At 50.6% G+C, this 25490-nt stretch overlaps 1 protein-coding gene across 50 annotated transcripts in view; it reads left to right on the top strand.

Moving 5' to 3' along the window:
* The window catches only part of CAMK2G (calcium/calmodulin dependent protein kinase II gamma), a 170357-nt gene that overhangs the window by 80729 nt on the left and 64138 nt on the right, over positions 1 to 25490 (top strand). For all 50 annotated transcript variants that reach the window (XM_038411290.2, XM_043519626.1, XM_038411289.2 and 47 more), the window contains exons 4-10: positions 10980 to 11034; positions 12103 to 12168; positions 15189 to 15261; positions 19445 to 19547; positions 20437 to 20520; positions 21400 to 21494; positions 24284 to 24406. In XM_038411290.2, the coding sequence (XP_038267218.1) occupies positions 10980 to 11034; positions 12103 to 12168; positions 15189 to 15261; positions 19445 to 19547; positions 20437 to 20520; positions 21400 to 21494; positions 24284 to 24406 (599 nt within the window). The remainder of the gene's footprint in view (positions 1 to 10979; positions 11035 to 12102; positions 12169 to 15188; positions 15262 to 19444; positions 19548 to 20436; positions 20521 to 21399; positions 21495 to 24283; positions 24407 to 25490) is intronic.

The following is a 25490-nucleotide window of genomic DNA, read 5'->3' as shown; positions in this document are numbered from 1 at the left end:
TGCAAGCCGGGACTTTTTTCCCAAACCAGAGGATCACCGTAGGGAAGTCGAAATGCCCGTTGTGATCCTTGGAGACCCTGCTTACCCTTTAATGCCATGGCTCATGAAACCCTACACAGGGAGCCTGGACAGCATCCAGGAACGGTTCAACTACAGGCTGAGCCGGAGCCTACTGACTGTGGAGTTTGCTTTTGGCCGTTTGAAGGGCCGCTAGCACTCTTTATGGGAAGCTGGACTTGGCTGAAGCCAGCATCCCCGCGTTATATCCGCATGCCATGCCCTCCATAATATTTGTGAAGGGAAGGGTGAAAGCTTCACTCAAGCATGGGCCTCGGAGCTTCAACACCTGGAGGCTGAATTTGCACAGCCAGAGAGCAGGGCTATTAGAGGGGCCCAGCATGGGGCTGCAAGGATTAGGGATGCCCTGAGGGAGGCTTAAAGCCATCAGTAATGTCTGTTGCTCTGCATGGGAGTTAACTGCAGTGGCTGTGCTTGGTACACTGAATTGTAGTGCTTGTTGCTTTCCTGGGCTAAGGTATATTTTGTTTTATGCATAAAATATGTTTTCAAAGTGGAAAAAAACTCCATTTATTGAAAAGAAAATTCATTTATTGAAATAAAACAAAGTAACACAGCAATACCACAATGGCAAGGGGGTGGGGTGGGAACCAGTTCACTCACAGACTTGAGTATGTCCTAATTTCATACTCTGGAATCCTGTCTGGAGTGCTGTGCACTGAGTGCTGCACTTCAGGATGGCTGTAAGGCATGTTGAGGGAGGTTGAGTGCAGTGGATAAGGGTTGTAGTTTTCATGGGTGGATGGTGAAGCTAGGGGTGTAGGAGGCAGCTGGGGGCAGTAAGAACCTGGATGTTAGGGAAAGTGGGTTGGAGGGGACATGGGGGCACAAGGGAAAGAGTTTTGGGACAAGGGCTGCGGCGGGGGCGGGGGCAAGCGTGGTAGTGCTCCGCCTGCATGGTGACGAGCGCCTGGATAGAGTCCGCTTGGCACTCCATTATGCTAATCAGCAGATCCACGCTTTGCTGCCGGAGCACCATGTTTTGCTGCCAGCGATCCTCATTCTTCCTCCTCTCACTCTGTCTCCACTTCTGTGCCTTTCGATTCTCTTCCACAGACTGCCGCATCACTTCCTGCAGCATGTCTTCTTTGCTTTTACGGGGCTTCTTTCTGAGCGCTCTGTCTGTTGGCCGGTGATAACGCTGGCGGCTGAGATCTCAAGGTTGCATCTATACAGGCAAAATACAACACTTACCAGAGGAAGCACTGTACACACCAGACAGAGCAATGATTCCCCTGCACTTAAGGAGGGCAATCACAGTCCATACAAAACGATACTTTGCCTGTCCCAAAGCGAGCGCACATAACCCACATGAGCCCCAGAAATGGTGAGTAAGCATAGGGTCCAGGGGGACTGGTGGTTTCGTGGATGTACTGCCCTCTGGGTTTCTGTGCCTTGGGGGGAGCCAACAGCTGCAGGGGAAATCTACACTGAACACTGTCACAACGTTCTCCACAGGAGTTCGTCTTGGAAGATATCTTGCTGCTGAGGGTAACTGGGGAAGCAAGGGAGGGTCTTCTACTACAATGCGGCTTCCGGCCTGGCCCATATGCAGCTTGCGTGTGTGCAGCAATGGTCCCCCCACCCCTCGCGGCACAGTGGCGCGGACACGTTAGCCTGACTGGGACAAGAACAATGTTGGCTCTCCCAGTAAACCTGCGCAGGTGCATTGCCCATGTTCTGTCTGAGACTTTTGAAGAGATCACCGATGCCGATTACCGTGATGTGATAGAGCACATCAATGCGCTATTCCGCATCTAGGCATGCATGCATCCCAAACCCGCCTCGCCCAAAGAGCCCACACCAAAGAACTTCCTTCCTGGAAAAAAAAAAGCCATTTACTGGGAACCTCCTCTGGTGTTTGTCCTTCCCCAAGCACTGGACACTGTGACTGGCTGCCTTCCTCCTGGCTCGAGAAGAGCTCCTGGCTGCATGCATCTAGGAATTCCGGGGTGTCTCCCCCCACCTAAGCACCCTCGCTTGCATTTTCATCCTCCTACTCCTCTTCCTTGCTTGCTATGCTGGGCTCAGAAGTGTTCATGGTGGAAGTGGGGTCACCCCCAAGTATCACATCCAGTTATTTGGAGAAATGGCAGGTCACGGGGGCAGTACCGGAGCAGCTGTTTGCCTTGCGGGCTTTGCGGTAGGCATTCCGGAGCTCCTTCACTTTAACCCTGCACTTGCACAGCGTCTAGGTCAGGGCCCCTTTCCATCATGGTCCTTGATATGTGCCTGAAGATATTGTAATTCCTATGGCTGGAGCGCAGCTGGGACTGTGCAGCTTCCTCCCCCCAAACACTAATGAGGTCCAGCACCTCGCCATTGCTCCATACTGGGGATCGCCTGGCGTGTGGAGGCATGGTCACCTGGAAAGATTCATTGAGAGCACTCCACGCCTGGCTGAGCAAACAGGAAGGGTATTTTCAAAATTCCCAGGGAATTTAAAGGGCGGGTCTGACGGTTGGTCACCTGAGGACAGGGCATCAGAATTCAAAAGTGATGACCAGAGTGGCTAGAACAGGCATTGTGGGACTCTTCCAGAGGCCAATCAGAGCGCATTAGGTGTCCACACCCGCACCATTGCTCTCCAGCGAGAGCGCAACAAACGTTATTCCTCTCGGGGAGGTGGGGTACCAGGAGCGCTCCAGTCGCGGAGTCAGAGCGTTCTATGTGCCTTGCCAGAGTGGACGGGTAGTAAGGTAGAGCGCTCTTGGTGGCTTTATTGTGCTATAACGCACAACTGTAGCCAAGGCCTAACTTTCTGGCAAGAATACTGTGGGAGACCATATCAAAAGTTTTGCTAAAGTCAAGGTATATCATGTCCACTGCTTTCCCCATGTCCACAGAGCCAGTTATCTCATCATAGAAGGCAATCGGGTTGGTCAGGCATGAATTGCCCTTGGTGAATTCATGTTGACTGTTCCTGATCACCTTCCTTTCCTCCACGTGTTTCAAAATGGATTCCTTGAGGATCTGTTCCATGATTTTTCTGGGGACTGAGGTGAGGCTGTAGTTCCCCAGATTCTCCTTCTTCCCTTTTTTTTAAAGATGGGCACTATATTTGCCTTTTTCTAATCGTCCGGAACCTCACCCAATCGCCACGAGTTTTCAAAGATAACGGCCAATGACTCTGCAATCACATCAGCCTCCGCATCCTTGGATGCATTGCATCTGACCCCATGGACTTGTGCATGTCCAGCTTTTCTAAATACATACACTCGTGCACTCTGAAAATTGCAAGGTACTGTGCGTAGCTGGTACATGGATAATTGGGAACTGTTGCTAATTGTCATGAAAAGGAATGAGCGCACTTTAACCAGAATGTTTGCTACTGTTCCAGCTAATGTAGACTCACTTGGCTGGTTTCCCTCAGGTTTAGGTGGGAGATGTTGGGCTCTAGTCTGTCAAGACAGAAGTTGCAGAATAAAGACTAAAAGAGGAAATAAAGGCTAACTAAAACTGAAATGTCACAAATAAAACTTCTATTCAATGAAGTAAGTTTCTCTTGTTACTTTTAAGCGTGTCTGTGAAAGGGAACAGATACTTGCGATGCAGCAGAGTGTCCTGGAAAACAGGGTTCTGTTCTCTGTAGAACATTCTCTTTCCGGAGTCCTTTCATGGCAGGGATAGTATTCTCTTGCCTTCGCTTTCCAAGACTGGAGTTGTTACGGGTTTCTCTGGCCATAAGAATTACAAGAAGCACATGGTGAAATCTTCCTTGTAGTTTTTCATACTAACTTAGCCCAGCTCATTTTGCTCTTTCAGTGGCAATCCTTTGGCTACATCTGCAGAAGCTTGGTCCTGTCTGAGGGGAACTGTGGGTTGAGATGGGAATGCATTGCTGTTCTCTGGGGCTTTAAAAATTCAGTTAGTGTGAAATGTTTGGGGCTTGGGGAGTGTGCAACCAGCTGTCATATATACAGCATCCTGTAACCTCTCTCTGTCAGAGCCTGGAGGGGCAGAGGGGAGATGCCATCATCCTAGGGGACTGCTTAGCAGCAGCAGGAGCTAACCATCCTGCTCCTGTTAGTTACCGCTCTAACGAAGCCAGTCATTAGCTGCTGGAACAGATGACTTCCAGAGGATTATTTGTATTACACACTTTAATGCTTTTTAATAGCAAAATTTTAATTAAAAGGAAAGTCTTTTTGGAAGCAGCCTGAGCAGCTGCAGCTGAATTCTGCGTGTTTAATATAATTAGGGAAACAGCTGGAGTGGGAGCTAAGCTGCCTCCGCAGCCCCAGGTTCACCATGAGCTCCTGGCTGGAGAAGGTGTGTTGTATGTTGGGAGCTGTGCTGGGAGAGTCGATACACTGTCCGTTATTGAGGTGGTGGGACAGTTTCTCTCTCAGGCTGTTAGGATGGTGAGCAGGTGGGGAGATGGGGCGTGGGTGGTAGCCATCTGTGTCAGTTCACTTGTTAGTTGCGATGTTGCAGGTAGTGATCAGTTTTCCGTCTGTTAAGCCATGTGTATTTGTATTTGTAGCTTCAGCATCCTCTGGCTAATGTGAGAGCATTACTTTGGACGAGGGAGGGGGGCAGGTTTTCACAACTCGTTTTATTTCATCTCTTCTCCCAGTTTGCTGGCTGCTTGCCTGCAGTGTCTGTCTTTTGCCACCGAGCTCAGTAAAGTTACCACCCCAGTACATCTCCCCTGCTAGTCATGGGGGCGGGAGAAATCCAAGACCTCGCTTACTCCTTGAGGGAGGCAAACGCTGCCTAATGCTTGGCTGGAACCTGCCCAGAGGTGAGGCTGCTGCCGATTCGAATGAGCAGCTGATATTTATACAGCACTTTTCATTCCAAAAGACCCCAGAATACTTCTGAGATCGTACCGCTACGGCTGCTTGAATGAGTTGCTGTGCTGCAATTACCATGACGTGGGCTAGGAATCTCCATTACAGTATATTGGCTCTGCCGTGGGTACTGCGGCAAGGGCACCTATGGTTCAGCAGCTTGAGTGGTATGTAATCACTGCCCAACGTCTTGGTTAATGCAGCTAGGGATGACTGGTGATGCCTCATAACCATTGAATGCACTTAAAAGCCAGGAAATAGAGAGCTACGGTGTAGCCCTACCTTGCCCTACAACCATCACTCTGCTCCCTGGAGCTTGTAACAGACCCTGGAGGATAGCCTGTGTAGTCCTATAATAAACAGACATGAGGAATTGCTACGGATGTGTTTCGGTCCAGGTAGCGTGTGGTGTCCTACGGAATTGTTCTCTCTCATCTGCATGCACTCCAGTCGCCCTTCGCTGTGTTAGGGTTCGCTGTGGCACAGATTGGTTGCAGCAGGCTGGCAGAGCTCATGCTGCGCTCTGAGAAGGGCATCAGGACCGTTCATAGCAGTGCTGAGTCATGTGGGTTGTGTTAACAGGAACCCAATAGCCTATTGCTGTGGGGCTTTGTAGCTGTTGGGTCATGTGCATGACAGTGAACTATAAGGCGGGGCAAGTGCAGGGTCCAGAGGAAATCTTTAGGGACAGGGTCACATCTGGCGGTGGCTTGTGCAGGCTGAGTGAAGTGATTGAGTGTAGGCCAGGCATAGCCAACTGGTGCCTGCTCAGCCCACCCTAAACGCAGCTGGTGCCTTAGTGAGGACACAGTCTGGCAGATACACCTACCGTACCTGTGTGCTACATCCCAGCACTGAGCCGGATTGTGTTTAAAAGGGACGCATAGCTAGAATTCACCATAAAAAAAGGAGGACTTGTGGCACCTTAGAGACTAACAAATTTATTTGAGCGTAAGCTTTCATGAGCTACAGCTCACTTCATCGGATGTCAGCCTCCCGTTTCACAGAAGCTACAGGCTGGGGAGGTGTGAAATGATTAGGCGTGAGAATCTTTGGTTTGTGCCGATCAGATGAATTATTGTAGAAAGGAGAAATTTGGTTTTGTTTTTTTGTGATTGATGTCAATTGTGGTCTCGAGTGAGCAGTGTCCTGACCCTGTCTTAGTCAGTGTCGACCTTACACCAGTCATTAAAATAGAGCTCCCAACAGAAGTGTGCGTTCGTATGCTTGGCCACCCCTCTGATCGTGCAAACATTTGAGATGGCAGTTACTTGCTTTCCTTTGATCGTACTTGCTCCCAGTTTTCAGGAAAGGGGTGAGGAGCCTCTGGCATGATCACATTACCCTAATAATGCTGTGTACTCGTCGTTCACCTTCTCTCTCCAAGATCCACCTTTTCCCTGAATAACTTTTTAATATTGCTTCCCTGAAGGAGCAATGGGCACCAGATGCTATCTGAGATCAATTCTGAGCAGATGATATCAGTTTGGGGGGAACAAAGTCATAGTTTGAGCTCCAGGAATGTGTTAAAAATGGGAGAAACATCGGGTTGTCCTGGGTTTTTTTTTTTTTTTTTAGGGGAGGTTGTATTGCAGGAACTGTTTGCTGAAATCACCCAAATTGCCATGAGACAGAGCAACTGAAGGCAGAGTAAGCATGTAGATGATTTTAGAGCACTTTGGAAAAACCAGTAAGCTAGTCTCAGCCTTAACTATAGTGCAGCAGTTTAACATCACAGCACAAGGTTACACTGTAAGACAGGACCAGAAGTGAAGAATAATGTATACAGTTGAACTGCAGAGGTAGTTTCAGGTGGCAGGATGTAATTATCTGAGCATCTAGATGTCCCTTGGAGGGCTCTCCTCCATGTAGTGACCTGTCCAGGCCCTACCTAGGTTGCTGGATCTGACTGTTCACAGCACCAGGTGGTATGGCTGCAGACAGCAAAGTAGCCAGGCATTTGTTACCTGCCCATTTGATTGTGGGTTGTATGTGCATCACTAACCAATGGTATTTAGATTGCTGAAGGCACCCTTGGACTTGTGCACTCTACAAACTCAGTCCAGGGACCTGGTTACAATGCTGGTACAATTTATATTGTAGATAAGACTTCTAACTGTATTCAGTAACCAGTGAGTGAGATCCTTTACTGTGTTATGTAGCCAGGTTAATGCCTCAGTGCCTCATTCCTGTTTTCTTTTCGACCTCACCCCAGTTGGTTCAGTGGTAGGCTCATTCACTTGCTTCACCTCCGCTTGTCACTGCCGCTCAGGTGTCTCTGGAGCAGTACCTCTGACTTCCTCGCTGCAGCATGTCTAACCTGGAGCTGGAGGTGTGATTTCCAGCTCAAGTAGACTAGCTCTGATTGAGTGAGCATATGGAAAATTGAAGTGTAGCCGTGATGGTGCAAGCAGTGGGATGGACCAGCTTCCCTGAGTAGTATCCCATCTGAAAGCCTAGGTATGTACTTGGGCGTGTGGCTGCCCTGCTTCACTGCTGACGCTGCCACGTCTGCGTTTGTTTTTAGCATGCTGGCTTGATCCAAGCTACACAGGTATATCTGCCTGAGCTGGAAATTACAGCTCTAGTGTAGACATACCCTAAGATGCAATCATGGGGCAGGCTGTGAGCATGCAGCCTTGGCAGGGTGGTGTTTCTCTACAGCTGCAAGATGCAGGCAATCATGCTTCCGCCATCCGCCTCCCCTCCCTTGTTTTGAGAAGAGCCTTTGGCTAAAACAGCCCTGTTGGGAAGAGAACCTGGTTTGAATTATCTCTTTGTGGCTACTGTATCTGCCAATAAAAGTAATTGTCCCTCTCTGTTAGCATGATGTGAGGAGGGAGAATGGACTCCTCAGGGAAGTGCTAGGCATTCACCTGACTAGTCTGCAGGACTCCAGTATTTCCTGGGTGCCCTGGTTCCTTGTTAATGCGACTCAAAGCTCTGTTTGCAGAGCATGCACTTGGATAGCTGGCTGTGCTCGATGTAGGAGACCAGGAGCTACAGGTTTGCAGTTGTCTCAAAGGGAGCGATGGAAGCTTCATTGCTTGAATAATTAAAGCACCGTTGAATGCTTTGTAGGGAACAATCCTGCATTGCAGGAGGATGGCCTGGATGCACCAATCCATCTTTTCCATCTCTCATCTATGATATCATGTCTGAAATTTTTTCTTGGCTCTGCCTGCCCCGAGCAGCTATACGTGAATTTCCCCCTCCATCTGTTCTGAGATGCTGTCACACCCCACGTCAGAAATTAGGGAAAGGTCCTGGGGTTTCTGCGCAGCGGTCCCGAGATGGTATGTCAGGCCTCCCCAGTGTGTGGGGGAGGAGAGCACTAGGCAAGGGTGATGGGGCTGGCAGCCTCTACAGGACACCCCAGGGACCTTGTTAGGAACAAGAAAAACCTCCACTCTTTCTGCAACTTTTGTGCATCAGCCCCTTGTCCAGGGAAGTCTGAAGCTGAGAAACTGCTCTGCTTTGGTCCCTCTTGGACACATTTGGAACTGGTCAGAGCCAGGACCCCATCTGCTGGTATGCAACATCTGCTCTCTAGCAGGCCATGGATATGGAGGAGAGGGCTATATGCTGGCTGGAAGGAGGGGGAGTTGGTCAACTGGAGATTGCAAGATGCATGGAAAGTCATGGTGAACTAAGCAGAGAGGATTCAGAGATTCTTTTAACCAACCAACTAACTAACCCACACCCCCCGTGCTCTACCTGGAGGGCAGGGGAGACATTTGCCTGTTACGTGCTGAGTGGTGGCGGGAAGGGGAGATAATGTCGTTAAGCTGATAGACTCTGGTAATTGGAGTTGCGTTGAAACTAAATCATTTTAATCTCTACGTCAAAGCAGTAATCAGGCAGGGTGGAGGTTAATAGCAATATCAAAACAGGAGCCTGGCTCTGATGGCAAGACTGCAAAGTACGAGTCAGTTTGGTGGGCAATGCCCAGGACAGAATGAGACAGGCTGTGTCTGGCTGGCTGGTTCTCTTCCTTCGGATTAGCTCACTGCATTAGCTAACTCCAATTAAAGCAGCAGCAAAGGCTCTGCTTTTAACTCCGGTTAGCAGCTCATGTTCACCCCGGGTCTTCTGCAGGTGTCCATTCAAACTCTGAACCAGAGCTAAAAGTAGAGTTTCTTTCTCTTCACTGCTGTCCGAACTGGAGTTAGCTAACCTGAGCTAAGAACACACTTTTTTGCAGTGGAGATGGACCTTAAAAGAGCACTTCTGCTGTTGCATTGCTGGGGAGAAGCGGACTCAATACACGCCAGTGGCACCCGTGGGCCGGGGGGGGCGGTACTGGGCTGGGATTGAAGGGGTGGAGAGTTTTCAGTATGTTCCCCACTCCTCCTCAAGGTCTCTTTCCTTTCCTGCTCTTTCCGGAGCCTTCCCTCTTCAGTCTCCTGACCGTTGCTTGTTACGTTACTGCCATTGTTGGTCAGCCTGCCAGCGTCCAGTCTCTTCTTTACAGACCTTCCTTGTCCCTGAGGCTCCAGCTGCCACCCTCTCCCAGAGCTTGCAGCCTCAGCAAACTGCTTAGGAAAGGGGTTCTCCTCTCCTAAGTAATCTTTTAGTGACCAGACTCCAGGCTGATTTCCATCTGAGATCTCCAGGGGCCGTAGCAGGGAAACGGCTCTTCTCTATGTAGCTAATAACCTGGATTGGTGGGAAGGCTCATTCTTCTTTTCTTCTGTGCAGCCTTTAATGCTGAGGGCCATTCCATCTTCCTAGCTGTGCAGGCGTCTCTGGTTCCCTCCTGTCATGACTTTACTCTTACTTAACACGCGGCTCTTCGGCTGTCTTTGAAGATGGCTCTTCCACAGCCCATGCTGCCTCGTGCTTCCAAAGCTCCATTCTTGGCCCTCCCTTCTTTCCTCCTGTCTGCCTTTGTCACCTGCCATCTTTGCCTTTCCTTTAACCGTAGGCATGTACACCGCACTGTCCGTGTCTTTGAGATGTCCTGGTCCATGTTCTCTGCCTGTCTTGACCAATTGACGCTCCACTTCCTTCATCCAAACATATCAAAGGCAGAAGTGCTGCCCTTGGCCAGGAAACGCATTGTGAACCACAAACCTAGCTCCTTTGTGTGTGTCCATAACTCACTCCCCAGATCTCTTCACTATCTACATCCTTAGCATCATCCTTGATCCTGAATTTCCTTGTCCTTCCCACTCTCCTGGACGTGAACACCCATTCGTTGCCACCTCTGCAGCACTGCCCTTGTGTGCCACTGGCTCCACTCCAGCTCTGCTGGAATTTTCACCCCCTCCACCTCTCTCCTTGCTTGGACACTGCAGCGCCCTGTCGGTGACCGCTCCTGATCCCAGTGCATGGAGACTGCTGGTGCCTGCCCTCCCACACATGCAGCATCTCTGGGGCCCCACCTTTGTCTCACAGCGTCACAAACTGAGCTTTCCTTCTCGTTCCATAATCCTGGCTGTGCTTTGCTGTTTCTAAGATCCTGCCCTTGCCTTGCTCCCATTGATCTCACTGCTTGTGGAGTGAGAGCCTTCTCCTCTGCTGCTCTTGCCATCTGGAGCCAGCTGTCCTGTTCTCGTCAACTTGCCTTCTCATGTCCAATTACAGGTGGAAATCTCCCCCTGGAAATTGCTCTTCCCCACTGTAATTCTTTTGTTAACTCTTTTTGACTCAGCAAAACACTCTTGAGGCTAGTTAGTAGGACAGATACTTTTAAAAGCAGACTTGTATTGTGGTTACTGCATAGATCGGACAGTCTGAACAGATTTTTCAGGGAGAGCAACTGGCTGAACTGGATTCCTGAAACATAAGGTTTGAAAACAGAAATCCCTCATCTTGAGGACCATGTGTGTCCCCTGAACTCTTTGCTTTATGCTCTCCTCAATAGCACCAGTATCTTGGTTCCGGTGCTAGAGGGGGAGGAGGTGAAGGATGCTCATACATTATTTGGGATAAGGGATGGTGGGAGGGAGGGTTCTAGATTCCAGAGTGAGAGTGAAGGGGATGAAGGGAGCAATAGGTTGCCAGATGGGACTGGGGAAATGTGGTCATGGATTTCCAAGGGGGGTGGATCAGATCTGGAAAATATTAAGTGTCCCTTGTTTCTTGCTTGTGTTTTTACAGTGCGGCTCCATGACAGTATTTCAGAAGAAGCTTTCCACTACCTCGTCTTTGATCTGTAAGTGCCTCCCTTTAGCTCTGGTGCTTTGTGGCTCAGACAAAGCTGTGGGCTGCTGATTTAAGAGCAGAATGAAAGATCCTTGAACCTCTATTTCTCACCGCCTCCTTTCCCCACCAGGACCTGTATCCCAGCTCCCAACAACAAAGCTATAATCCGCTGACAAAGAACCTCCTCCTAAAATAGGGTTTTGGTCTCCTCTCCAGGGATAATAGTCACTGTGCAACAAAACCACAGGTGGTTTCATGCTGTGTCAAGGAGCTGAAGATCAGTGTGTCCTAGAGCCAAAGACTCATTGGACTTTACACCTTTGGAAATGTTGGCTGATGTACAGTGCTAGCTTGCATGATTTTGTGTGTAGTGTTGAGCCTTCCCAGCTTCTTCTGCAGCATGAACTCTGCATTAAAGGGAGGTGGATAGGGGTACAAGATGTGGGTGTGGAAAGGGGAGAGGGGAATAGATGATGTGGGTGCCTTGTATGAGAGAGGTCAGAAAGTAGGACAGAGGGTTCCGGGGGGATGGGGGGAGTGTGTCCGGGGTGTGTGGGGGGGATGGATGTAGGAACTGCTCGGCAGCAAATTTAGGGATGAGAGGTATGTAGTATGTCAGTTTCTGACCTGTCTGCTATCTAATTTTAGGGAATGATACGATAGTTCCAAGGGGGACAGGTGTCCTTTCCATGCCACAGATGCGAGAGGCAGAGGGGAGGGAGGGCACCTGGTGTGTTTATGGCATCTGTACTGGCTACAGTTACGTGGTTCAAAATGCTGGTGCCCACTGTGCTTGTTTGCCAGGGAAGTGGAACCCAGAGCACTGTGGATGTGAGTGCAAAGATGCCCCACTGTTTGGGTAATGATCTCTTGCTGCTCTCGATGCTCTGCCTGACCTGAGTGGGGACCTGGTGCTCTGAGGTTTCTGGCCCAGGCTCGCCCTCCCTCGGGATAATCCCGGGCAAAGATTCAGGCAGGCTGGCAGAGGACAGCCTGGTACCCCAGGAGTGAGTGTGTATCCCTTGTGCCTCCTCGCTGTGCATGAGTCTCCTAACCTTCCTTGGTCTGTCTCCTCCAGGGTCACTGGTGGAGAGCTCTTTGAAGATATTGTCGCCAGAGAGTACTACAGTGAAGCTGATGCTAGGTAAGAATCTGTGCTCAGACTCTCCCTGTTATGTGCCGGTCATGTCAGACAGTATGGCGTGTCTGCACGTGGCCGTGTTGTAAAATAAATGCTCCCCATGTGGGAAACCCCTCCTCTGCATCCCGTCACTAATGCAGCCTTTCAACTATAGCTGTGACAGACTCAGTGTAGCTGACTCAGTGTGGCGTTAGGCCCTCCCCCTTAGAGACATTGCTTGTCTCTGGAGGGCCTGCTGCTGGCGTCTGTCTGACCTGGCTGCTGGAGTGGGAGCAGCGATGTGTGTTTGGAAGGGTAAAACACAAGAGAGAGAATTGTTTTCAGTCACATTAGAGGACTGGAAACCTGGACTATTGGCTTCTTATCCCAGCTCTACCAGGAACTCATGCTTGCCTTAGGCAGTTCTGTGCAACTGACCTGTGCCTCAATTTCCCCATGTGTAAAATGGGTGTGCTACTTGTCCCAGTGTGTGTAAAGCATTCACAGCCTCTGCTGACAGGTGCTTAGAAGCACAAGGCACAGTATGGGAAGGGAAGCTTTTGGTTCTCAACTTTAAACAGACTTAAGTCCTGTCCCTCCTCTGTGTGTCCCCCACCTTCACCCCTGAAGAGTTGGGCTTCCCTAAACGAGTCTGAACTGGGCTCACTCCTGATATCTCTGGCCACCCCTTAATTGTTGGTTGACAGTATCCCATTTCTCATCAGTCCAGATGTGGGCTCTGGATACCTCGTCTGCCTCCAGAGACGGAGGCATTTGAAACGTGATCTTTTCAGCTCTGGTCTTGAGGAGGCAGGAACGGGGGAGCAGAGGCCTACGGTGAAGTTTCATGGAACCCTGCCCTGCCCCTGCAAGCTATCCCTGCCTGCCCTTGGCTGGAGGGGGAGCTGAGTAGAGCCTGGGAGGAGACTAGAATAGCAGGTGTGCAGCAGCAAAGGAGCCAGCTCCGTTGGGGTGTCTAGATTAGGGTGACGGGGTGCAGCAGTTCTGGTGTGATGTGCACTCCTGGAGCTGCTCTGTGGCATATGTAAAAGAACAGAGCGTGGCCCTTGCAGGCGTTTGGGTGCTTATTTGCCCCTGCTGTGGCTCAGTTAGAGCCTCCACCTGCTCCCTGTCTCTGGAAGCGCAGCATTACACATCACTCTCCCCTGCAGGATGTGCTGCAACAGGCAGCTGTGTGCTGAAGGTGAAGGAAGTCCAGGGGGGCAAGCTCTCTCTGAGGGAGCGGGTGATGTTAGGATCCAGGAGCCCTTGGGATGTGTTTAACAGCTCTGGGACTGTTGCATGTGTATTTGTCCCAGACCAAGTGATGTTCCCTGGTTCATCCATTTAGTCCAGTGGGGGAGGGAGGTGATTGGGTTGTCCCCGCCTGCCCTGGAGGGGGATGGGAATGAGGAGCAGTAGTGAGGGACAACACTAGTGGCAGAGGAGGGGGACTCTGGTTAGGTTAAGGGAAGAGGAGAGAATGTGGCACTGCTTCTTGTCTGTGCCTATGCAACGCCCTCTTGTCCTCTCCAATTCAAGCTGGGCTGATTAAACCGTGCCCACGGAGCCCAGCATTTGCTGAGCAAGTACAAAGACCTCCCTTTCTAGCCGCACGCCAAGCTGAGCTGAATTCCAGAGCAGGCTGGGAGAGTGAGGTTCGTGCCAATCCGTCTCGCTTGGCTCGCCTAGGACACCTCGCACTTTTGCCATTTTTGGCCAGAATGTCTCTCACTCAGGCTTGGCTCTGTTCTAATTATACATTTTTTTTTTGTTTTGGGAGCGGGGAGATATTCACAGAATCTGACCCAATGGTTTGTGCTGCCAATTCCAGTGGGAAGGGCTGGTGGGGTAACGATATACAGTGCAGCAATTACACCCTCCTCCTCCCCCCCCCCCCCACACACAACTTCACCCATTTCCAATCTGTAAGATCCATAAAGAAACTCCAGGCCCCTGAGACTTGGAAAAACATCTATTTATTCCCAGTGGGGCAGCCTGCTCTGGCTTCTCCAGAGTGAACTGCCAAGGGAGGCCGACCATCCCAACTTCCCACAGACAGGCTATGACTGCCTGGCCGCAGGAGCTGTTTAAATCTGTGCTTCTTTCCACATCAAAGAGGCTTCCTCTCTCAGGATGACACCTATGTAAATGCTGCTGCATCTGCTCCAGCCTGAGAGCTTGGGAACCGCTATCTGGCTGACTAGCCTCCTGCAGCAATCTCAGCTGTGTGTGCGTGTCTGGTGCACACACTCTGTGGGTGTAACATTGACTCTGACAAGCCAAGTGTAAATAACGTCTTGCTCCTCTCCCTGTGGCGTCAGTGCCGAGAATGGCACTGGTTTTCTGCGGGCTGGGGGAGTGCGGCACGGTGCACTCAGCAGGGAGCGAGTGTTTTTCAGCTTCTAACTCCCTAAGTGGGATCTGTACTTAAAAGGCGCCCGGCTAGCGGGTGCGTGGGGGGGGGCGTGCACATTGTGTGTATATAAAGTGCTTGAAATGCTGCTCTGAAAGCCGTGTCAATTGGCAGGCGCCCAGATTCTTCGTCCGGAGCTCGATGGAGTAGGCTGCTGTTTCATGAAAGCTTAGGCCAGGCCTAGTTGAGTATTTATGTGGCTTGGCCTTGTTAGCCCAACCCTGAGCTACTGCTTACACACGTGCGGGCGCATGTCCTCAGCTGATGAAACAAACACAGTGCCTAACGCCAGGAGCGGGGAAGGAGGTGGACAGGGAAAGGGGTGGTCAGTGGGATGGTAGGAGGGAGCAGTGAGGTCATGCTATCTAAACCCACTGTTGAGCTGTCTTTGAAACCCTGTTGCTAAGCAACAAAATTCCAGCTGTGGTAGTTTGACGGCAGCAGCAGCAGCAGCTGGTGGGCATGATGGGGTTGGAGGAGTGTTTGGGGGTAGGTAACTGCTGGGCCTGGCCCAGAGTCCCTGAACTCTCCCTGCCAGGGCTGGGAAGGGTGGGGAAGTGGAGGTTAGAGGCCGAGACCGTGTGTAATCCTATGTCTCTCTCCTTTTCTCCCTCTGCTCATCTTGAAGCCACTGTATTCACCAGATATTGGAGAGCGTGAATCACATTCACCAGCATGATATCGTGCACAGGGATTTGAAGGTACTCCACTACTCAGGAGAGGGACAGCAGTCGGTGTCATGGGCAGGAACCTCGGTGGCTGATGTCCGCATCTTGTGTTGGTGGCTAGTTGGAATTCTTGCTTGTGCTGGGCATGAAAGTTCCTGAAGCCACCCGTGTTCTCCTTGGGGTTTCCCCAGAGAGTGGGTGAGCTCCCATAGAGCTCTCTGCGAGGCAGCCCCAGGTGTGGGGAGGAGCCAGGATCAATCTTTGAGGAGGGCGCAAAGAGGCTCTCTAGTCTGCCAGGATGAGTCTGTTTGTTTGTATAGTGCATGGATTTATTGATTCCACACTTGGATTGCCAAAGACGTGCCATTGGGCTAGGCCGGAGTCATGCAACATGAGTCTCTTGTGCTGGTCTCTCTTGTCGCTGGTCAGCAGAGCCTTATAAGTAAGGCTGCATGTCTGTCACGGATTCCATGACTTTCTGTGACCTCCACGACTTCTGCAGCGGCCGGTGTTGGCTCAGGGGCTGCCCAAGCCTGGCAACCCCTGAACCAGTAGCAGCAGTTTGGGTGTGTGGGATGAGGCTCAGGGCTGAGGGTTTTGGGGTGTGTGGCAATGCTTACCTGGGTGGGGGGAGGGCTCCCTGGCTTCCCCCCAGCATGTCCCTGCAGCTCCTAGTCGGAGTGGCCGGGGGGCTCTGTCTGCTGCCCGCCCCCACAGCTCCCACTTGGCTGTGGTTCCCAGCCAGTGGGAGCTAAAGAGCCAGCGCTTGTGGCTGGAGCAGCTTACAGAGCCCCCCAGCCGCCCCTCCCCCTACAGGGGGAGCTACAGGGACATGCCTCCCCTGCTTCCCCCCCTCCCCCCCCACAGCACCAGTGGGAGTCCCTGGCCACGTGCCTTCCCCTGCAGCACCAGCGGGAGTCCTGGGCCAGCACCCACGGTGCCCTCAGCCCACCCTCCTCGAGCACCCGCGACGCCCCAGCCCAAGTTTTAGTTGAGGTATCTAGTAAAGTCCTGGACAGTTCACAGGCCATGAATTTTTGTTTACTGCACGTGACCTGTCCATGACCAAAACTTAGCCTTACCTATAAGTTTAATCAAATAGTTGATCCAGTAAGCACTGGCTGAATCAGGCTTCTACCATGTGACCGCACACTTATGCCCCCAGAGCCCCCTCACAGGAGAGATTTCAGCTCCTTTCCCATGGAGTGCCTGCTGCTGTACTGGGAGTTGATCTGACTCCAAAAAGTGAAAGCTTTGCACCAGAAGGCCTATCTGTCCAGCAGCATACTCTGTTTTACATGGGAATGTGACAGCCAGAAGCTGCTCTGCTAGATTACTACAAGGTGGCGCCCCCTTCTGGCGGTGCTTTGTAGTAGGGTGAGAAGGATACATGAGCCTGGGAGTCTGAAGATAGCAGCCTCAGCAGAAGCATGATATTAAAAAAAACAAAACAAAAAAAAAAAAAAAACTTCCAGAGGGCATAATAAACATGTCTGGAAGCTATACGGTGTCAATGAAGCCTGCATTCTCAAGGATGGAAAAGGTGACCGCTATGCGTGCTAATGCCCAAGGCCAGGGAGTCTATGGAAGCCCGGGTGGTTCTTTGTGCCACAGGATAGCAGAGTCGTTTTCCGCTGTAGGCCTGCACTCCAATCCCTATATTGCAGTATGAACACATGCTTTGCTGCTCGCTTCTCCAAAGGCCACCAATGGGATGAGCGTGAAAGGTCTGACAAGCTCCCCAAAGCCAGGGAGTTCTGGTAGAATTGGCCAGCAGCTGGGCTCCCCAGATGGCTAGTTTTTCTCCTCACGCCCAGTCCAGTTCCCTGCAGCTGCTCCTCAATCTCTGTCATTCTGCTCTTTAAAAATAAATTACTCCATGCTCTTTGCTTAACACATGACCCCTAGGGGCTCGGCCCTCATCAGCTGCCCACCATAAAAGACCACAGGTAGTCTACAGCTGCAGAGCTCGGGCGTATTTGTTTTTGATATTCTGTTTTTTGTCCTCCTCTGTTACAAACCAGTCCTAAGGAGCAACCCTACAATCGCAAATCAGCAAACCCGGCCCATGGCTTGTGAGCGTCCCTGCAGCTACAGTGTGTTCCAGAGGACCACAATTGTGCATGGGGGGGGGGGGAGGAAGACATTTGGCAATAGGTTTCAGATTCTGCAGGGCTGTAGTGAAGAGCTAGGGTGAGATAAATGAAGTTGATCATGGCCCTTTTTAAAGTAGAACCCTGGGTGTTGCAATGGCATGAATTAACTAATGAGAAGAGAAGCAGGGTGGTTTCAGGAGGTGCTATCACAGCAGATTTGTCTTGCCTAGGAAAAATGGTCATGCTTAGATCTGGCTCCGCTCACTCATGTTAGCTAAGCCCCACCTAAACTCAACCTGTTTCTAGGGTGAGGGAAGGGTAACAGCTTGAGCTTGACTTCAGCCAGTGGGATTCTAGCCTACAGAACATGCAGGTAGATATGCCTGCACACACAGCGGAGTCCCACTGAAGGGGTTTCCCTCTAGGTAGATGTCTGCAGGGAATAGGTGGAGTTTCGGAGGGATTTAACTAGCATGAGTTGCTGAGCCCAGCCTAAGCACGACCACTGTCCCTAGTTGAGACGTATGCAATCTGAGTTGTGGGTGGGAGGGAGGTCCTAGATTTCCCACCAGGCTTGTCTACACTGGTGAGTTTTCCTCTGCGATAACTGCAGTGGCACTGTTCCCGCTGGCCCAGAGAAATATGCTGACACCAGTGTGAAGTGGGGCCTGACTCTCAGGCAGGGATGAGGGGACATGTATTTCTAACTCCCCACCATCTCCTTGCAGCACAGGCAAGGCAGAGGGCTAAGCATATCTGATCTTCCTCTCTGCCTCCTCATCCCACCCTCAGATCACCACATGTACCTAAACCACCTTCTGCGCAGTACAGGCAGGGATGGGGTTTGTGTGCATGCCTCACCTACCCCATCCCTGCCGTGCAAGTGACTGAGCCACACCCCCTTCCTCATCCAGCAGGACTGCAGTTATAGGTCACCATGGGAGACAGATGCCCTGCTGTGCAAATGACCTCCAAGGAATGTGAGAGTCCAGTTTGTGGATTTCCAGCCTTCTGTCCTGCTGGAGGCCACCTTTCCCACCCTCCCATTGGTGCCTGCTGAAGACTCCAGTCTGTGTAGTTTGTTATATCCTGCCCAATTTAGGAGAGGTTCTGGGCTCCTCCCCCTTCCTCCCTTTCCAGCACACCCTGTGTCCCTATCTGTAAGTGCAGTGGGAACTCCATTTCCTGCTGAGCTGCTGCAGCCAGTGTCTTCAGGGCATGTGTGTTAGAGGCAGGGTCCCCGTTGCTAGCTGCTCTGGCAGACAACAGCTCAGTCTGGATGAATGTTTTGCAGCCACTTTAACCCCCCTCGCTGCTTTCTCCTGCTGAAGCCTCCAGAACACAACTGAGTTCCTCGAACGCCTGAGGTTCTATTTGAGTGACATCCTTTTTCCTATTACTTCAGAGGTTAGGGGTGTGGGGCCCCATCTCTGCTATAAGGTGTTTTCAGGAGCAGGGGGGAGAGCAGCAGCATCCCATCCTTGGCACAGGAAAGGTCTTGTCCCTCATCAGAGGAGAGGGTGATGTAGGAGCATTTAATAAATTCCTGTAGATGGGGGTTCACCACTCAAACAAACGGAGCTTTCATTAGCAGCATCAGCAGCACTGCAGTGAGCTATGTGGAAAGGCACTCTCCATAAAGCTACTGCCTGACTAGACTGGGCCTTCCCACATTAGATTTCTCTTTGGCAGCCCTTATTATCGTGTTTGCTTGTCCACTGCCTTAGGGACTGTGTGATGTTCGTGGGGAGCCACATCACTGCAAATTGTTGTATCTGCAGCATCATTTTCTCTCTCTGCATGGATGGGTCGGAATCGCATCCTGGAGGGACTGTGCTGTCAGCGCCACCTGGTGTCAGCGCTGGGTGTATGGGTTGGGCTGGGAGCAGTGCTTGCATTGCGCGTGAGAGCAAAGGGAGATGAGATGAGTGTGAGACCGAGGAGACTCTCCCCTTCCATCAACAAGGCCATTGGTGATCGCTGGGCCTTAGGCTGAATGGTTGCTTTCACACAGGCCCTTGCCTGAATCTAAACAGATTGAAACACTGAGGAAAGGAGATTAATGTAGATTTCTCTTTCTCCCACTCCTCCCTCCTTTCTCTTCTCTCTCCTTTCCCCAGCCTGAGAACTTGCTACTGGCAAGTAAGTGTAAGAGTGCTGCTGTCAAACTGGCCGACTTTGGACTGGCTATAGAAGTGCAGGGGGAGCAACAGGCCTGGTTTGGTAAGAAGTTCTGAGACTTCCCTTTTCTAGCTGCCCCTTCCAGCCTCCTTTGTACATGTCAGGCCTTAGGAAGGGTCTAGTTTATTTGGGTCTAGATTATTTGACCTCTTCCAGCTAACTATTAGACAGGTTCAGTTCCACACCTTCCTTGCCCAGCACCCCTGCTTCTGGGGCCTTTGGACTGGGTAAAATGGGAGCGAGAGAGAAAATGTGATCATATATGAGCCTTAAGGCTGAATCTCCCCTCTTGTTTTCCTTCCCAAATGTACAGTAGGAGTTAGTCACAGAGGCTGCCCCAGCTGCAAAGTCCAGACCCTGATACAAACTTTTCCCGCTCCTCAGGAGGGTTGGGATCTGTGGATTTTGTTTCCCCTTTTTGTATAAATGGGGACAGCTGCAAAGTCCAGGCCTTGATCTGGACTCCTCAGGTGTGTTTGGGTCTGGGCTTGTCTCTCTCGAGGTATAACAGAATTAGGGGACCAGATCTTTTCTGGCTGAACATTTCTGAGAGATGGCAATTGCTGTGAATCTGTTCACATCCTTTGGCTAAACCATAAGCCAGGATTTGTTTTCTAACTCCAAATCTCACAGATAGCCATGGTCTCAGATGTGGCACAAGGACTTGTGCTCTAGAGGGTGACATGATCCCATTCACTGCTCGCTCTTTGCTTGCTTATAGCATTTTGAGCTGGTGGACTGTCAACCTATCCCTTTGCCTTCCCTTTCCTGTGTCCATTAGCCTCCACAGAAGTAACTCAGGGAAGTCTAGGCAAGAGGGGAAGCATGGGCTTGTGAAAGTTAAATGTTAGTTTTCAGATCGTGTGGTAGGAGTCAGCAGATCTTTCTAGCTGGGTACTATGTGTGCCCCATGTTGTTCCTCTCCTGACAGGATTTGCCGGTACTCCAGGCTACCTCTCCCCTGAGGTGTTAAGAAAAGATCCTTATGGAAAACCAGTGGACATATGGGCATGTGGTAAGATCTCATAACAGTGATAACACTTTGCACTGACACTGCATTGTTTACAAACGTCAGCCATTCTTTGCAGCCCCCTGTTAGAAAGGGCCTCATCCCCCTTTCACAGATAGGGAAAGGAAGGCACAGAGGGGTTAAGGTTGCAGATGGGGCTGATGTCGGAGCATGGATTGCAATTCAGTTGCTCCTAACTCCTAGTTCTGTGCTCAGACAAGCCATCAGAGCCTTCTGCTAGGGCTAAATAGTCAGAACCCATCCTTGCCTCATCAAGCCAGCGCTCATTATTTAGCTCTATAATGCTCGCTCCGTAGGTGCTCCTTTCTAAAAAGGAAGCATAAGTGTAAATATAACTGAAGACTGATCAGTTTAAAGCCCCAGGATGTGGGGGATGTTGAACTGATATGTGGCAGAGACCTATTCCTGCAGGCCTGGGTGTTAGGCTTTTCTGCCCTGTGAGCGTGTGAGGCCAGCATGGAAGAGTCTTGGAAGCGCTTGTAGAACCTTGCTCTCCAGTGTCCTCGCTGGGCTTGGTTTCTGGAAGCAACTGGGAGCTGTGGCTCACTAGCCATGATATATGGGGAGGTAGAAGGACAGCATATGCCTGCTGTGTCCTAGGAGCTGGGGATCAGAGCCGATCTTGGTGTGCCAGACCAAGTCCAGCAGCTGAGGGGAGATGGAGGCTCCTGGGGCTGCTCCTGCTCCTTGTTCACCATCACTTTCAGACCTGCAAGATACTGAAGCCATTGATGGAGAAGGAATGTTGAGAGGGCAGGATGGTGGGGGGGTCTCCTCAGCTCTGAAGTGGGTGTACAGATTGAAGACAGGAGTAATCAGAGCCAATGAACCTAACCACAGCATATCTGTCTGTCTCTCTCCCAGGAGTGATTCTGTACATACTGCTAGTGGGTTACCCTCCCTTTTGGGATGAAGATCAGCACAAGCTCTATCAGCAGATCAAAGCTGGAGCCTATGACGTAAGGACACTTCCTCGCTGAGTACCTGCATGGTGTAGAAAGCCTGTGCCATCTAGCCAGCCAAAATCTGGCATCATTCCACATGGTGACCGATGGCAGCCGCACAGCTGCTGTGCCGGTGGTGCTTGGAGTGTCTGCCTTGTGTTCGTTGGGCTTTCTTTTTGCTGCGTGCTTAGTATGATACTGTGTGGGGCTACCATTGGAGTCTGGGGTGGCAGGGGCGTGGTTGTGGGTACAGGGAGCTAATTGGGTCAGGAAAAAACTACCAAACTCAGCTGCTCTACGCTCGTGGTCTTAGTGCAGTGAAGTGCTGGAGAAGATACATATACTGACTCTCCAAGGGGGACGTAAGGAGCATGAACTGGAAGGATCTCGTCCCACCAGTGCCTTATAGAACAATGTGGGAAAAACTTTCTAGAGACAGCTTGACCTGTGACCCATGGCCTCCTGCACCCCACAGTGGAATTTGCCTGCAGCTGTGGAAAAACTGTCCTGATCGGCCCAGCAGTGAGTGTTCTAGTGGACGGGGTGGCTCCGAGGTGTGTGTGACTGGGGAAACTGGGACTGGCATGAGGGATCAGAGGCTGTAGTGAGGGTGAAGGCATCGGCATGGAGCTGCTCTTGGGACTGTGGCTAGACAGGTGGTCATAGGATGCACATGTGATGTCTGACCAGATCGAGTAGCGACTTGGTGGGAGGTTAGAGCAGAGAGGTTAAGCATTAAGGACTGTTCTCAGACTGCAGAAGTTTGGACGCTTGGAATAAATCTTCCTGAGTGAGGGGGGACTGTTGGAGTGGGAAATAAACCTGGAGCTATTGATCCAAGAGTGGCTGGCATACGCATTGCAGGGAAGCTGCGGGGTTTGCTCTGTGGGAAGTCACAGTGCCCGGTACTTAGCTCAGAGCAGACGGAGATGAAATGGTGGGAGTAGGATGTTTCTGCTGGAATCAAGTAACCTCCCCTGCTGCCAGGCGCTGCTCTGTCTTATTGCTCCTTTTGTTCATAGGCTCCTTCTCTTCTGTGTTCCTGGTTCTTATACTAAATGTTACATTTAAAATGTGTTGCCGCAGGAATGCAGAGTGGGATTCTCAAAGCACCTAAGAGGTTAGACACCCAACTCCTCTGGCAGGTGACTGGGAGTTAGGTGCCCATCCCCCTAACTCCCATTGACTTTCAGCCCCCTTCAGATTTTCAAAAGTGTCTATCTGTCATGAGCTAGTTCCTGCAGCCCCCTTCTGTGCCATGTATGGCAGGGAGCAACTTCCACTTTAAGAGTAATAGAGAAAATCCCGCCCGGGGCAGGGTGTGTGTGGGTTGGGAGTACTCCATTTTACCTCTTGACTGAATGGGAAGTGGCCATTGTGAATTTCATTCTCCAGAAAATAGGGCGTTTGTACTTCAGAGGAAGCCCCTGGGGTGCATTTAGACTCAGTACTTGGGTTTTGTGAAATGTGACCAGTAATCTGTTTTGTTTGGAAATAACCTCCAGATGAAAACTCAGGGTTTTCTGAAGGTTTTTAAGCACTCCACTGCAATGTTTGCAGCACAGACATTGCAGCACTGTGCCTAAGACCAGGGATGTGAAACTGGCACACAGCAAGCGTGACCATGACTAGTGCATTTTTGTGGTCCGTGTTGAGAGCACAAAGCATAAGCTAATGGAGTGAATGGGAAAAGTCAAGGAGCTCTTTACGCTTTTTTCAGCTCTAATACATGGAGGAAATGTTCACAGCACAGGGAAGGGCATCTTGTTTTAAACACAGGTGACTTAAAGCGACCATGACCCTTTAACTGCCCTCTGGGTCATCTCTGTGTTCAGAGTCTGTGTGTTTCGCTCAGGTGGCCTAGCTGTAGTCCACTTAGGGTGTGTCTGGGACACCAGCTCAGGGGGACATGCACGCTCTGGCTCCACTCAGGCTAGCACTTTTCAATTAGCACTGTAGCTGCGGCTATCCGGGTGGCAGCTTGGGCTAAGCGCCTGAGTACAGTCCCACCTGACCCTTGAATACATACACAGCCAGCTGGCCTGAGCTGCTCCCCATCCCCCATGGCCACGCTGCTATTTTTAGGTGCTAGTGTGAGCAGAGGTACATGATCTGTGGGTTACACTTCCCAGCTGCTGTGCAGATGTGCCTGTAGTTTCACGGTGCTTTCATTTGTAACCTCCCAGAAGACCTGGGAGCACTGTCCTCATCCATACTGATGTGCTGAACTGCACATGGAGTGTTGTTAGTTCAAGGACTTCAGATCTCTGCCCTTCATCTCCATACCCACATGTTGCCAGCCTCTGACGTGTCTCCCATTCCCCAGGCATCAATTTCTGATATTACAAACATGATTACAGCTTTTTAGTGTGTGGGGACAGGGAGTGGGAGGAGGAGGTGGAGGAGGGTGGGTTAAAGGAGACTGTGCATCTGTTTTCTCATGTCTGCACCAAATGCTCAAGAAGGGAAGCTACAGATCTTTGAATTGACTTACAGATTTGAGTAAAAGCCCAAGGTCTGAATGAATCCTGAAAGGCTCCTTGAACTGTTTGGCTGCCCCGTGGACATCCATTGTACAGCCATCAAAATGGTGCATGTATGGTCTTAAGCTATTTGTCAAGTCCCATAGTATTTTCATACCGTGCATCTCACCAAAAAGTTTGTGTCCCACAGGTGCAAACTAGATGTGGTGGTGCCAAAGGGGTGAAAGCCTGAGTAGGGTTCGGTGTGGTGGAATGGATTTCCTTCAAGCGGAAAGGAGGGTTGTGTTTAGCATCTCATCTCTTCTCCTCTCTCCTTCCTAGTTCCCATCACCTGAGTGGGACACAGTGACTCCTGAAGCAAAGAACTTGATCAATCAGATGCTGACGATAAACCCGGCTAAACGCATCACGGCTGATCAAGCACTCAAACACCCATGGGTCTGTGTAAGTGTCTCCTTCCTCACCTGTTAGGAGGTCACGCCATTGCGCATGCTGAAGCCATGTGCTGGGAGGGCAGGCTACTAGAGCAGGAGGACAGAGCTAGGGGAAGAAATCAGGTGCTGTCTAATCAAGCATGTTCGTATGCTTTTGAACTGTGAGCTTGTAGGTGCTGGCATGGGAAAAGCCCACCTGTTTTATATCATTATCTAACCACTGCTATAGTGAAGAGATGCAGAACAAATGGCTTTTAATTTCAAGGCTATTTTATTCAATAATCATTGATTGCCAATGCAGATCATCGTCATGTTCCATATCCAGGGAGACATCAGCTTGAATAGCCTGGCACCTGGGGATCCTGAACTCTGCATCCCAGCCCCAGTTTGTTGTAGTGCTTCTTCATTTTTCACAGGCATATGTGGAAGTGCTTCCATAACTCCTACAAACATTCCATATTGCCTCTAGCCATACATGTAATGCTAGTGGCCATGAAGCAGCTTTGACTGTTCTCTCCCTTGAGAGCTTTCTCCTTTCCAGACCAGGAGCATGGTTGTTCTCCCATTTTCTGCAGAGTTGTTAAGAGGATCCTGAAGTATAATTGGGAGAGTTTCTCTCAATCATATAAGGAAGGAGTGTGCACTAGAGACAGGCATGCCTCCGCTTTCCAGTGTGTTCATTGTGCATACCCACCTTCACAATTTGTTCTTGACAGGTGGTGGTGGTGATTTCCCCCATTCCCCAAGAGAGATCTCATTAGCGATTCCAATTGATATGTGTTGTACACACTGTATACATTATAAATTGGCATAGTTCCAGAGATGTCACCAGAGCTATGCTCATTCACATCAGCTCAGGCTCTGGCCCTCCCCTTTTTGTGTGTCTGTACTCTCATAACTGTGTTTCATTTTGTGAGCCTTGTAGCCTCAGTGCATGCGACTGGCATCGTCTGAGAAGCAATGACTGCCCACATTGCAGGATTAATGTGAAATGTCCCGAGACAGTTTTCCTCTTTGCCCATGTTGGCTTGGCTGGCCATTCTGCAAAGTGTAATGGTTTCATTCCATAAATCACTTCAGTCCCCACCCACTTT

This window comes from Dermochelys coriacea, chromosome 7 (assembly GCF_009764565.3).
Source record: "Dermochelys coriacea isolate rDerCor1 chromosome 7, rDerCor1.pri.v4, whole genome shotgun sequence".
Classification (NCBI taxonomy): domain Eukaryota; kingdom Metazoa; phylum Chordata; order Testudines; family Dermochelyidae; genus Dermochelys; species Dermochelys coriacea.
The sequence above is the reverse complement of the archived record's forward strand: the minus strand, read 5'-3'. Positions and strand labels throughout refer to the sequence as shown.